General features: G+C 40.4%; 2 protein-coding genes across 7 annotated transcripts in view; both read left to right on the top strand.

Moving 5' to 3' along the window:
* The window catches only part of LOC109070682 (tubby-related protein 4-like), a 30133-nt gene extending 21234 nt beyond the window's left edge, over positions 1-8899 (top strand). For 4 of the 6 annotated variants that reach the window (XM_042721521.1, XM_042721523.1, XM_042721519.1 and 1 more), the window contains 6 exons: positions 868-1102; positions 1184-1328; positions 2936-3107; positions 3639-3732; positions 4441-7616; positions 8023-8898. In XM_042721521.1, the coding sequence (XP_042577455.1) occupies positions 868-1102; positions 1184-1328; positions 2936-3107; positions 3639-3732; positions 4441-7616; positions 8023-8139 (3939 nt within the window). In that variant the 3' untranslated portion in view covers positions 8140-8898. Of the gene's footprint in view, positions 1-867; positions 1103-1183; positions 1329-2935; positions 3108-3638; positions 3733-4440; positions 7617-8022 lie in introns of all 6 variants that reach the window. The other 2 variants (XM_042721524.1, XM_042721522.1) reach the window with 2 other exon arrangements.
* A 3193-nt stretch (positions 8900-12092) lies between these two features.
* The window catches only part of LOC109073275 (transmembrane protein 181-like), a 13201-nt gene continuing 12793 nt past the window's right edge, over positions 12093-12500 (top strand). Inside the window, exon 1 of the mRNA XM_042721514.1 lies at positions 12093-12287. Coding sequence (XP_042577448.1) covers positions 12175-12287 — 113 coding nt within the window. The 5' untranslated portion in view covers positions 12093-12174. The remainder of the gene's footprint in view (positions 12288-12500) is intronic.

The following is a 12500-nucleotide window of genomic DNA, read 5'->3' as shown; positions in this document are numbered from 1 at the left end:
AGTCTCTCGGAGAAAGGAACAGAAGAGAGGGGTGGGGTCAGCAGAGAGGGGCGGGGCTAGCAGCGCTCATTAGCATTTAAAGGGACATGCACCAAAACAGCTCGCTGTGTACAGAGCTGTTTTTGACAGGGTAAAAAGAGTGTTGTTTTACGCTACCATTGAGAAATTTTAACCAAACTGTGTTATAGACTTCTCATGAAGACCCTAAAGAATCATATCAACTTGTGGAAAATGGGCATCCGATGACTCCTTTAAATATACAATCATTGCAATCATTAAATCACTGCATTTGGTGCTTGTTGAGTCTGCATTAAACATTCACTGCATTAAACGCCTCTTCAGACGCAGCTCCTGTATTTCCTCTGCACTGCGAAGATGAACTTTGTTGATACTGATTTAATTTGTCTGGTAATTAACAGCCCAAACGTCTCATTATTCTCATTGACTGATTAAATGTAAGACTTTGACTCAAAAGATGATGCACACTTTTAGAAAAATGGCTTTATAAAGTTAAAAGGTACAAATCTGCTTAAAATTTAATAAACTGCTTAATAGACTTATTGGAAAAGATAAATTGCGTTCACTGCTGTGACCTGACCTCACAGAATATGAAGAATATCTCAAACTTTAGGAGTCAGCTGTCCATGGTAGTGACACACTCAGCAAAATATCGCCTAATTATCGTTATCGATAAAATCCCAGATAATATCGAGATTATTATTGTTTTTGTCCTTATCACACACCTGTGTTCTGCACATGGATCATGTTTCTGGAACTGCTGGTTGTGTAGTATGTTCTGTATTTGAAGGAACACCCGTTCCTATTCTTCCATCTGTCTTTGTTTCTGGCACCCTTTCCTCACCTCAGCCCCCCATCCCGGATCCCAACAACATGCGGGACTTCGTTAGTTATCCGACATCAGGTAACGAGCGTCTGCACTGCACCATGAAGCGCACCGAGGACAACCCTGAGGTCGGCGGCCCTTGCTACACCCTGTACCTGGAGTATCTGGGGGGGCTTGTCCCTATTCTGAAAGGTCGTAGGATTAGCAAACTTCGCCCTGAATTTGTCATCATGGACCCAAAGACTGATGGGAAAACAGGTGGGGTTATACGAGTAATGTTTTGGCCTGAATGCCACACTGGTTTAGTTCCTCGTCAGCTAAAATTGTTTCTGATCTCAGATGAAGTCTATGGAAACAGCTTCATCCCCTCCGTGATTGACAGCTGCAATTGCTCAGACTCTAGTGACATTGAGCTCAATGATGAGTGGGTTGGAAAGAAATCGCCAAAGATCTCCAGAGGGAGCAAGTCTCCCAAACTTCCCAGGTACTGCATGCTTTGGATTTGAATTGCATGATTACTGGAATAAGACACTGTGTGGCTATTGATGTGGCTATGCATTAAGGGTGTGCGATAATATCATAATTGTTGTTTTAACAATGTGTGATTTGACATTGAGTATTTTACAAAAACCATTCAAAACACTCATACGTGACATCTAGTCTAGTGTGAGTGTGCATTTACTGCTATCTTTCACTGCATGATTCAGTTAAAATGGATTTAGTATGATCACAAAATTAAAGACATACGGGGACAGAAAATATATATATTTATTTAATTTCATATAGTTAATATCACACGAAGAGGGACGTTTTTCCTCCAAAAATTACCTTGATTACAAATGTGATATTTATTTTTTTGACAACAGTTCAATAAACAAGAAGTTAAGTTTTAGACACCATATTTCCTGTTTTTGTGCTATTTTGATTATAAATTATAAAATGTACAGCCTAAAGATAAAATTGAATGCGGCGTCTTTAACCCTCTGTGCGCCGGTGTGTTCACTTTCAGTTTTTCCTGATTCACAGAGAAACCTTAAATGCTCAGATACAGATAAGACTAAACTCAGTCGAATCTAAAAAGGGCCTACTTTTATTTGTGTACACTGACAATAACAATAAAACTTTGTGCTTTTGTAAAATAAACTAAACAAACAGGGTGTGCTTTCTGCCGTCTCGGTCTCCGTGAGCAACTTTCTACGCATCACAAACTCTGCGAATACGTGACACAGACACATGAGAAATATCTATAGAAAGCTCAAAGTGTCTATTTTTAAATGAACGAATTCAAATCGAAAATGAATATTCTCTGATTATGTAATCTGTATGAAACTAAAGCGAGGTACAAAAACACCTAGATAGAAAAAAGAGCAAGATTAGTCAAATTTTCATTGGTTGTGAAGAAGACCTGCTTTCTGTAATTTTTTTCTTACCTACATTAGTTAACTTTTATTTTTACATAAACCTATACTGATTTACTAGTTGGACTTTTCCTGAACATCTTGCCAAACTGAAATGCATTATTTAACTTTTCTTAAGCTTTTTTGTTATTCAGATATTTTGCAGAGCATTTCTATTTGTTAACCAAAGAAGGTTACTTTTTTTTTTTATAAAAATGTTTAAGTATTACAGTTGTTTTAAAGCTAAAAGGCTAAACTATTCGTTTAGGTTTGACTCAAATTGAAAAAATAAAGAGTTTAATTTTTATTGTCTATGCTTTTAGGTTTATAGGGATTTTAAGATGTAGCCTAATTTAGCGATTTTAATCTAATTTTATAGTTATCGATAAAATCCCAGAAAATATTGAGGTAATATTTTGTCAATATCGCACACCCCTACTATGCATCGATGATTTCACTGTGTAAAAATATCTGCAAGGTTAGGTATCCCTTGTTGATGCACATTTTAACCTGATAAATAACAAGAAATTAATCATGAGATGAATCTTTTGTAAAAATAGTTCACCTTGAAAGCGTGAAACTCATTTGATCCTCCCGTTCTGAAGACATGTTTTGTTTAACTCTACAGTTTCAGGCTGCATGCTGCTGCAAACTCACCTTGAACTCTTTTCTTCGTTTGCTACCTTCTCTGTAGAGACTTAGTGTGTCCCTTTACCAACAGGATAAATATAGATCCCCGTAAGTCCCCCAAGCTCTCCCGCACCGCACAGGAAATATCACGATCGCCTCGGCTCCCCATTCGCAAGCCCTCCATTGGCTCTCCGAGTCTGACTCGGCGGGAGTTTCTGCTTGATGACATCACACAGGTACTCGCCACAGCTGAATGATGAACAAAGCTGGCTGTACAGTTTGTGACCCCGGACCACGAAACCAGTCATAAGGGTCAATACATCACCTGAACGCTGAATAAATCATCTCTCCATTGATGTGTGGTTTGTTAGGAGGACAATATTTGTCTGAGATACAACTATTTGAAAATCTGGAATCTGAGGGAGCAAAAAAATCTAAATATTGAGAAAATCATCTTTAAATTTGTTTAAATGAAGTTCTTAGCAATGCATATTAGTTTTATAAGTTATATAAGTTTTGATATATTTACGGTAGGAAATGTACAAAATATCTTCATGGAACATGATCTTATCTTAATATCCTAATGATTTTTGTCATAAAAGAGAAATGTATAATTGTGACCCATACAATGTATTGTTGTCTATTGCTACAAATATACCTGTGCTACTGATGACTGCTTCTGTGCTGCAGGGACACATTTGTAAAAATGTCTGTCTGAGCTCACAGAATGTTTCCCTCTTATTAAGATTTGTCTTCTTGTATTTTAGCACAATTATCTTGCGCAAGTTACATCTAACATATGGGGAACAAAGTTCAAAATTGTGGGGCTTGCAGCATTTTTGCCAACAAATCTTGGAGCAGGTATTTAATTTATTAATTTTTAGTGCTGGGCAATGATTAATTGTGATTAATCGCATCCAAAATATATATTTTTTGTGTACATAATATATGTGTGTATACTGTGTATATTTATTATGTATATATAAAGACATACACGCATACAGTATATATTTAGAAAACATTTACATGTATATATTTATAGTCATATAATTTAATTATTTTTAAAGGGATAGTTCACCCAAAAAGCATTAATTACTCACCCTCATGTCTTTCCAAACCCTTAAGACCTTCATTCATCTTCGGAACACAAATTAAAATATTTTTGATGAATTCTGAGAGCTCTCTGTTTACATATGTGATACTCTTCAAAATGGCACTATAGGGTGATGCAGAGAAGTCGTTATTTTTGTTTTCTTTGCGCACAAATAATATTCTTGTAGCTTGTAACGATGTCCTCGCTATGTTTCTGAGCCTTGATCGTGTGTGGATCCTTGCTAATAACAGTAATTAATAACAGAATTTTCATTTTTGGGTGAACTATCCCTTTAATATATGAACATATCATTTTTTTTTAAATATATACATCATAAATATACACAGTACACACACATATTATGTACACAAAAACTTTTATTTTGATTAATCGCGATTAATCATTGCCCAGCACTATTTATTACTACATTTATTCATGCATCTCATGTTTTCTAATATACATTCCCCTCTCTCTAGTTATCTACAAGACAAGTCTGCTTCACCTCCAGCCCAGACAGATGACCATCTACCTCCCTGAGGTGAGGAAGATCTCAGTGGAATACGTTAACTTACCCATGTTTAGTCCTAATGTCTTCAGTGAGGACGAGGATGACCTGCCTGTCACAGGAGCATCAGGAATCACTGATGATAATCCACCTTGCACTGTCAACATACCCATCGCCCCCATACACAGCCCCGCGCAAGCCATGTCCCCGACCCAAAGCATCGGCCTTGTCCAATCCCTATTAGCCAATCAAAATGTCAAGTTGGATGTGTTGTCCAATCCAACATCGACTGTGGCACCACCTGGGGTTTCTGACCAAGGACAGCAGGACACTGTGCTCACTACACAGTACACTGTTCCTGCCAGGTATTCTAGTCCTGGACAGGTCATCTTTGGAGGTGTGGAGGTTGGTCGGATTTTAGTTGCGCAATCCCAACAAGAGCAGCAGCAGCAGCAACAACAACAGCTGCAACAACATTATCAACAGCATCAGCAGCTACAGCAACAGCTTCAACAATATCAGCTGCAGCATCAACAGTTGTTGCAGCATCAGCACATGCAGCAGCAGCAGCAGCAACACATGCAACAGCAGATCCAGCAGATGCAGCAGCAACAGCAAATGCAGCAGCAGCTTCAGCATCAAATCCAACAGCAGCATCTGCAAATGCAGCTGCAGCACCAGCAAATGCAGCAGCAGTTGCAACAGCAGCATCAGATCCAAATCCCTGTTCCGACTTTGCCCTCAGGTCAACCGTCATGCCCGGTCATTCAGCTTACGCAGAGTGCCATCCCGGACGTTCCCCCAGCAGCAGAGCACGGAGCGGAGCATGAGCTTCTGCTTAAAATTAAGACGACTCGTTCTGCCCCACAACTGGCTGAAGGTGATGCAGTAGTTTTTACTGCCCCTCTTGAGATTAGCAAGATGAATCCTCCCCCTCCTTACCCTGGTACAGTTGCCGCAGCAATGGCAGCTGCCTCAGTGGCAGTTTCGGTTGCTGCTTCTACGAGTTCCACCTCCGGGGCAACGGGAAGCAGCTCTAGCACTTCATCCTCAGGGGAAGCTTGTGTAAAGAAAGGGGATCTAACCTTGTATCCACCTGGTGCACAGGCAGCTCAGTACCCAACCCCACTGGGCTACGAACGCATCACCACATTTGACAGCAGCGGAAATGTGGAGGAGGTGTGCCGTCCCCGTATGCGACTCGTTTGCAACCAGAATGTTTACCCGCTGCAGGGCCCAGGAAGCTCTGCCACCCTCAGGGTCTCATCATCTTCCTCTGCTGTAGAGGGGAAGAAGGTGCAGTTGCCCTACGCCACGTTGAACCGTCTCACTGTGCCAAGGTACTCTATACCCAGTGGGGAACCACCCCCTTACCCTGATACAGCCAATCAGGGCGGAGTGGGGCGGAACCCTGGCCAGAGATTGGACAGCAGCTTGATTCACGCTACCTTGAGGCGGAACAGTCGTGAAGCTGCGCTGAAGGTTTCTCAGATCCTGGATCCCCAAAGAACCCTGCCCTCTAAGGCCAAAGCCAGTACTTTGTCTGCTTCCTACCAACCGAGAGGGCCGACGGCTCTTTATACATGCAGTCAGTGCAGTAATAACGATGGGGCTGCCAGCAGTGGGAGTAACGGAATAGCTGGGGGGACAATTATTAGGCAAGATTTCCCACCGAACAGAGGTGGTGCACCTCACAGCACTGTTATAGTGCACTCCAACAGTGCCTCGCATCTGCCTTCCCAATCTTCCTACAGCCTACTCAGTATGGACGGAACCGGTGGAGTGTCTAGTGCAGGTGGAAACAGGGAAAGGGCTGACTATATCAACTCTGCCTTTACAGAGGACGAGGCTTTAAATCAGTCTCTGAGACAAATGTCTCTTAATACGGAGGTAGTGAGTTTGACAGTCAAACGGCCACCACCGTATCAATGGGACCCGTCTGCTACTGAAGAGATCTGGGTTCCACAAGAGCGAACGGCAACTCTGCCCACGTCTGGACCTACTGCGTCCCACAAACCTCCCCCACTCATCCTCAGCCCTGCACAGCATCTGGACGTCTCCCGTCTTCCATTTGTCCTCTCGCCTAAATCTCCAACGAGTCCTAATGCTGCAACTTTCCAACTGGCGGGCACATACCAGATTGCTCTGCCCTATCCACCAAGTTCTGCCTACAGTGGTTCCATGCAAGCTTCTCCACGTCCCACCTCTCCCAAAGAGGTGGTTACTCCTCTTTCCTTTTCACAGCAGGACCAAGCAGTGGTCTTGCCACCCGGTTATTCTCCCAATCTTGCTTGCTGCCCTCTCCCACCAATGTACCCTGGGACAGCTTCTTGTTCGAATCTGCCTGTGACCATTCCACTTCTTCCTTGGGGTTCTTATAATCCCTGTCCACCCATGCCAAGCCCCCCAGGTCCTGCTCCGTCCCTTCCACCAAAGACCGCGCACTTGCTGGATAAGCCTGTTCTTTCTCCTCCCCCTCAACCACCCCCTCTGCCTACACCTCCTCCAGACCTCCAGAGTCCCCCAGAATCCATCGCCGAGGCTGGGGAGAACTTTCAAGAGGTGCTCTCGCTTAACGAAAGCCCAGTTCCTCAAAGAGCAGATAGGTTTGGCAAGAAGAACCGCAAGCATTTGGACAACAGTCGGGCGGAGGAAGCCAATGTTCCGGCGATCACAGAAGGAGGCAACAAGTTCAAAAAAGAGGGCCGTGCCCTCGGTGACTTCAACTCCCTCATCTCCAGTCCGAGGTTAGGCAGTCGAGACAAAAAGAAACCAAAAGGCCAGAAAGAGCAGCTGAAAGCCAAAAAGCTAAGCAAGGCCACCACAAACGAGTTCCAGGACAGCTCCGAGAGCGAGCCGGAGCTCTTCATCAGTGGCGACGAACTGATGAACCAGAGCCAGAGCGGTAAAAAGAGCTGGAAAACGAAAAGGAACTTGCGGGTGGGAGGTTGCGAGCTGGACGAAATTAAATGCCGAAAGGCTAACGAGAAAGAAGACCGCGGTCTCGGCAGCCAAGGGTTCGTCTACATCATGGCCAACAAACAGCCTCTTTGGAACGAAGCCACGCAGGTCTACCAGCTGGACTTTGGAGGAAGAGTCACACAGGAATCGGCAAAGAACTTCCAGATTGAGCTCGAGGGGAGACAGGTACGTGAATCTTTAGATCAGGGGTGTCCAGTCCTGTTTCCTGGAGGACCGTTCTCTTGCACTGTTTAGCTCCAACAGGGACTTTTTGTTGCGTTTTAATTTCACAAAGAAAAATGCAGCAATGGCCTAATAAAACGACACCTTTTCATTTATTGCATAATGTCTTCAATACTTTGTTAAAAAAATAATGAGAGAATCGAATCGTGAAATCAAAATCTTGAATTGTGAGTTGAGTGGATCATTACATCCCTAGCTCCAACCCCAATTAAACAAAGACAAGCTGGAGCTAAACTCTTCAGGACAGTGGCCCTCCAGGACTGAATTTGGACTCTCCTGCTTTAGATGATATTTCTGCTGATCACCGTGTATGTGCTTTCTAACTCGTCATCTATTTTATTCTGTGTAGGTGATGCAGTTCGGAAGGATCGATGGGAACGCATACATCCTGGACTTTCAGTACCCCTTCTCAGCCGTGCAAGCTTTTGCTGTAGCACTGGCTAATGTCACCCAGCGCCTCAAGTGATCGACTGGGCTTGAACATTTTAGCCAATTCTTTCCTCGCTCTCACTGTTGTTTTTTTAGCATTTTTCCCAGTTTAAGATGTAGTACTAATACTTGAAAACTACATCTGGAAAGCCACATTTTCAGAGTGTTGGAGGTACTACTGGGCACTGAAATCAATTGCTGTACAACATACTATCATGACTAATTAATTTTGTTTTACTTTTTTCCATAAGATACTAATGTTTGTCACACTTTGAGGATGTAATATCTAAACTCACTTCCAGGGACTTTACCCTTGGAGTTCAATAGCTGGCATCTGATTAGATGCTTTTGGCTTGCAGTCATAAAGTGTATTTTACTAAGAGATAGTTAGACTGAATATACAGTCTGTAGCTGTACGCTCTAGGTGTTTCTGTTCGGATGGACTTGCTTTGGCTCAACGGTGAAACCACTGAAGCTGTATTCATTAGCACTCTAGATGTTTTTAGTGATTAATTCCTCTTGAATGTTTGTTCATCCACACGTTCTTTATTCGTACCGCCCTGCAATGATGTATAAGGAATTTCGACAAGCAATTATTCAAATACAATTAAAATAATAATATCTATTGCAATTGTTCAAACATGAAGAATGTTGTGTGCACATAAATTAATATTAATTTTTAGTGTTTTCTTCCATCTAGGTGAACTGGCCATAGTTTTAAAAAATGTCAAGTGGTGCGACCGTGATTAATCTTAAAATTAATTAATTTCCTTAACATGCATAATTTTTTTTTATAAGTTTTTAGTAATTAAAGTATTTAGAAACAAAGTATTTACAGTTTTGTTTGAGTTTTTGTGAATAATTTTCTTATTTCTTTGTTCTAAAAATTAAATAATTATTTACAAAACCTAAAAAAAAATGCAAATACTTTGTTTTTTAAACACTTCAATTGTTGAGAACTTTAAAAAAATGTTATGCATGTTAAGGAAATGAATTAATTTTAAGATAAATCAGTTGCACCACCTGACATAATGAAAAAAACACTATTAACTATAATTATTATAATTACTTAATTTAAAATTCTAATATGAATTTATGTGCACACATCATTCTTAATGTTTGACGTTGAACAATTGCAATAGATATTATTTTTGTATTTGTCAAAATTCCTTACATGTCATTGACCCATTTACAAAGTAACCTTTTTACTGCCTTGTGCATTCTTTCTGGTTGTGCATCTCTTTCCTGCTGTGAAACAGGAAGTGATGTGCCAATCAGAGCTCACCCCCCCACTCCCTCAAAAAACAAAAATGAAGTGACTGCCCCCTGCTGACGCTTCTGTGAAGTGGTTTTGTGTAAAGGCTCTGAAGTCACATTTAATCCACCTCAACATGTGCAAACAGGAGATATTTTTCTACCACGCTTCAAAAGTGTCGTTCCACACCTTCGGTTACATTTTGGAAAATGTTGTTTGTGCGACACGTCCTGTTATCAGTGCTAAGAACATCACAGCATTAGAGATGAAACGAGTAGAAGTTCAGCAATGATTACTACGGTTCTCTATGAACCTAATGTGTTGTTTTTATTTGATACGACTGATGTCTGTAGAACAACCCAGCGATACAGAAGAGAGCAACAGTGGTCATTTCATTTCTAGCGGTTCAGTGTTTTCAAAAGAGCATTTGTGATCGGAAACCATCGCAGCATAAAAACACGTCGTGCGTTTATGTGCATGTGTGTCCGTCTTTTGTAAAGAGTGATCCAAACACACATGGTGTTTTGTTTTGTGTGATGGCTGACGGTGATTTGAGGAAAAAGTAGTCGATGTTCTTAACGGAAGAGTTTGTTTATTTATTTATTTATGTCTTGTTTGTGCAATATTGTCAAGACTAATGCTTTCTTTACCGTCGGCTTTCTCGAGACATGTATGCCATTTAATCACCTTCTGTGAGTGTTATTGAGGTGTATATAACGTGGATGACGCTGGATCGCTGTTTGTGGGACATGATGTGTTGGTGATTGTGGTTGTGTTTGACGTCCTCACTGTTACATTGGAGAATCCACGGAGATCTGAGCGTCTTTATTGTACAGTTATCATTTGAAATGTGTATTGGTAGGAGTAGGAGTAGGACAGGGATTTGGAGAAGGACAGACATGACTTTGGTGAGCGAATGTTTGTATTGAAGGCATGCTGGGTAAATGATGGTACTTGTTTGTTTTGGAAGAGGTGAGCATGGAGCGGCTTTGGAATTGAAGATGCACGTCACGGCTTGTTATAACACTTTTTAGATTCGCGTTTGCTTTAGTCCATTCTGTCTGAAATAAGCGAAATACACCCATGATGCCGTTTGGGTTTGAGGTGAGTTAGGACTTGTTTAGATATGTTTATTTGCTCTGTTCTGTATATTTAGGGGTGTCTCATGCTTCGCCAGTTCTCTGTTTTTTGACTCTTGTTTGGTAAACAGACTCTGGGTAACTAACTTGAAGCCTATGCACACTAGGGTTTGCATTGTACTGTAATGAACAGTTTTGTTGTTCCTCAGAAGCTGAATTGTGTGTTTTGTCGGTGTGTAGCCCAATAAAAGTGTACAGGTTGAACTCTCTCTCCTCTGTGATTACAAACACACTGATTATACCAAATTCACGGCACATTTGCATGCTTTTATCAGTAACATAAAAGCACACGGGAGACACGTGATTATAAAATGAAGCGCTATGTTAATGTTTTCTTTGAAGTATCATTTAAGTACGGTAATGTTTTAGTCATTCAGCACCATTGCATGCATCAAAGCAGCGTGGTATTACCATTACTTTACCATGCTTCACTTTCTGTATAGAGTGTGTTGTTAAATGTGTCTCTGAAACACTAGATTCACTTGCATTCTGCAGTCAGTTTTTTGTATGATTATATGTTTGTATATATTATTATATTTTATTCATTTATAATTTATATTTTTGTCAAGTAACCTTTATGAAATGATTTATACAATACAGACTGTGTTAAAGAAGCTTTAGTGTTAAACAGGAAAATGTAAAAAAAATATAGTATAAAGATGATAGTATAAAGAAAAAATAAAATAATAGAATAATTCCTTTTAAATGGGTTTTCTTAAATGTTTCAATTCAGACTTGAACAGTATATTATAATATTTACTATATGTACTGTATATACTACATTATACCCAAAATAAATGAATAGCAAAACAATATTAGCACTTTTTTTTAACCCTTTCTATGACTGATTAGTCATGTTTGTCACTATAGTTGGTGTATTAACTTGTATTTAGTATTAATTTAAGGAAATTGAGAATATTGTGTATAAGTTAGTAGATTTTTAAGTTTATTAACTACATTTTAGTGGATTAAATATAGAATTAATCCTTTTAAAAGGGGGTTTTTAAAAGTTTTAATTCAGACTTAAACCAATATATACTAGTATTTACATTCAGATATATATTCCATATAGTATATACGCTATATCATACCAAAATATACAGCAAAACAATACTAAGCCACTTCATAAAACCTTTCTATGATGGATTCTTCATGTTTTGTCTCTATAGTTGGTGTATTAACTTGTGTTTAGGGTAAGTTCTCTGAAATACTAAATTCACTCTGCTTTTGTGTAATTTCGACTAAAATTAATACATTATACTATTTTTTTTTTTAATTGCAAAGCAATATAACGTCTAGCAGCAACATACGAATATAAGAGGACTTAGAGAATATTTAATATAAAAGCATCTACTAAATGCAGAAATATAAATCTAGTCTCTAATTGATATTAGAGGTGCTACCATAATGAAAGCCACATTTTGAGCAAGTAGATCTCTGTTAATTCATGTGCATCCTCGCTTTATTCATAGCAAGATGGCAGTGATGCACAAATGAAATGGGTTATATAAAACTAGAAATTGTACCTATGAGCCCTACCTAGTGCGCCCTACCTAGTGAACGGAACCCTGTCCGTGGTCCTGAACGCGCACGATCACGTGACCAGCAGCTGCACAATTAAACAGCATCGCCTGCATTTCCAGTCAACAGAGGCGCAGAAACAGCATCAGACGGAGCGATGGAGCGGCCGGAGAGCTTGGAGAAGATGAAGCAGCTCTGCAGGAGAATACAGGACGCCTTCAGAGAGCTCCAGGAAGATCTGACGCCCTACAAAACCGAGCGCTTCTACAGGTACCGAGCGACCGAACCGGACACGCGCCATTACCGTCAGCTAGAGCCGGTCGTGTTTTACTAGCAGACGCTTTTACCCAGAGACACTCAGAAATGATGACAATAGAAGCGATCAAAACCGACACGAGAGCGATGATATGAGAGTGATGTGACAAGTCTCAGCTTAACACAGTACACATAGCAAGGTGTTTATATATATGTGTGTGTGTGGGT

This window comes from Cyprinus carpio, chromosome B4 (assembly GCF_018340385.1).
Source record: "Cyprinus carpio isolate SPL01 chromosome B4, ASM1834038v1, whole genome shotgun sequence".
NCBI lineage: Eukaryota > Metazoa > Chordata > Actinopteri > Cypriniformes > Cyprinidae > Cyprinus > Cyprinus carpio.
Note: the sequence above shows the minus strand (reverse complement) of the source record. Positions and strands in the feature narration are given on the sequence as shown.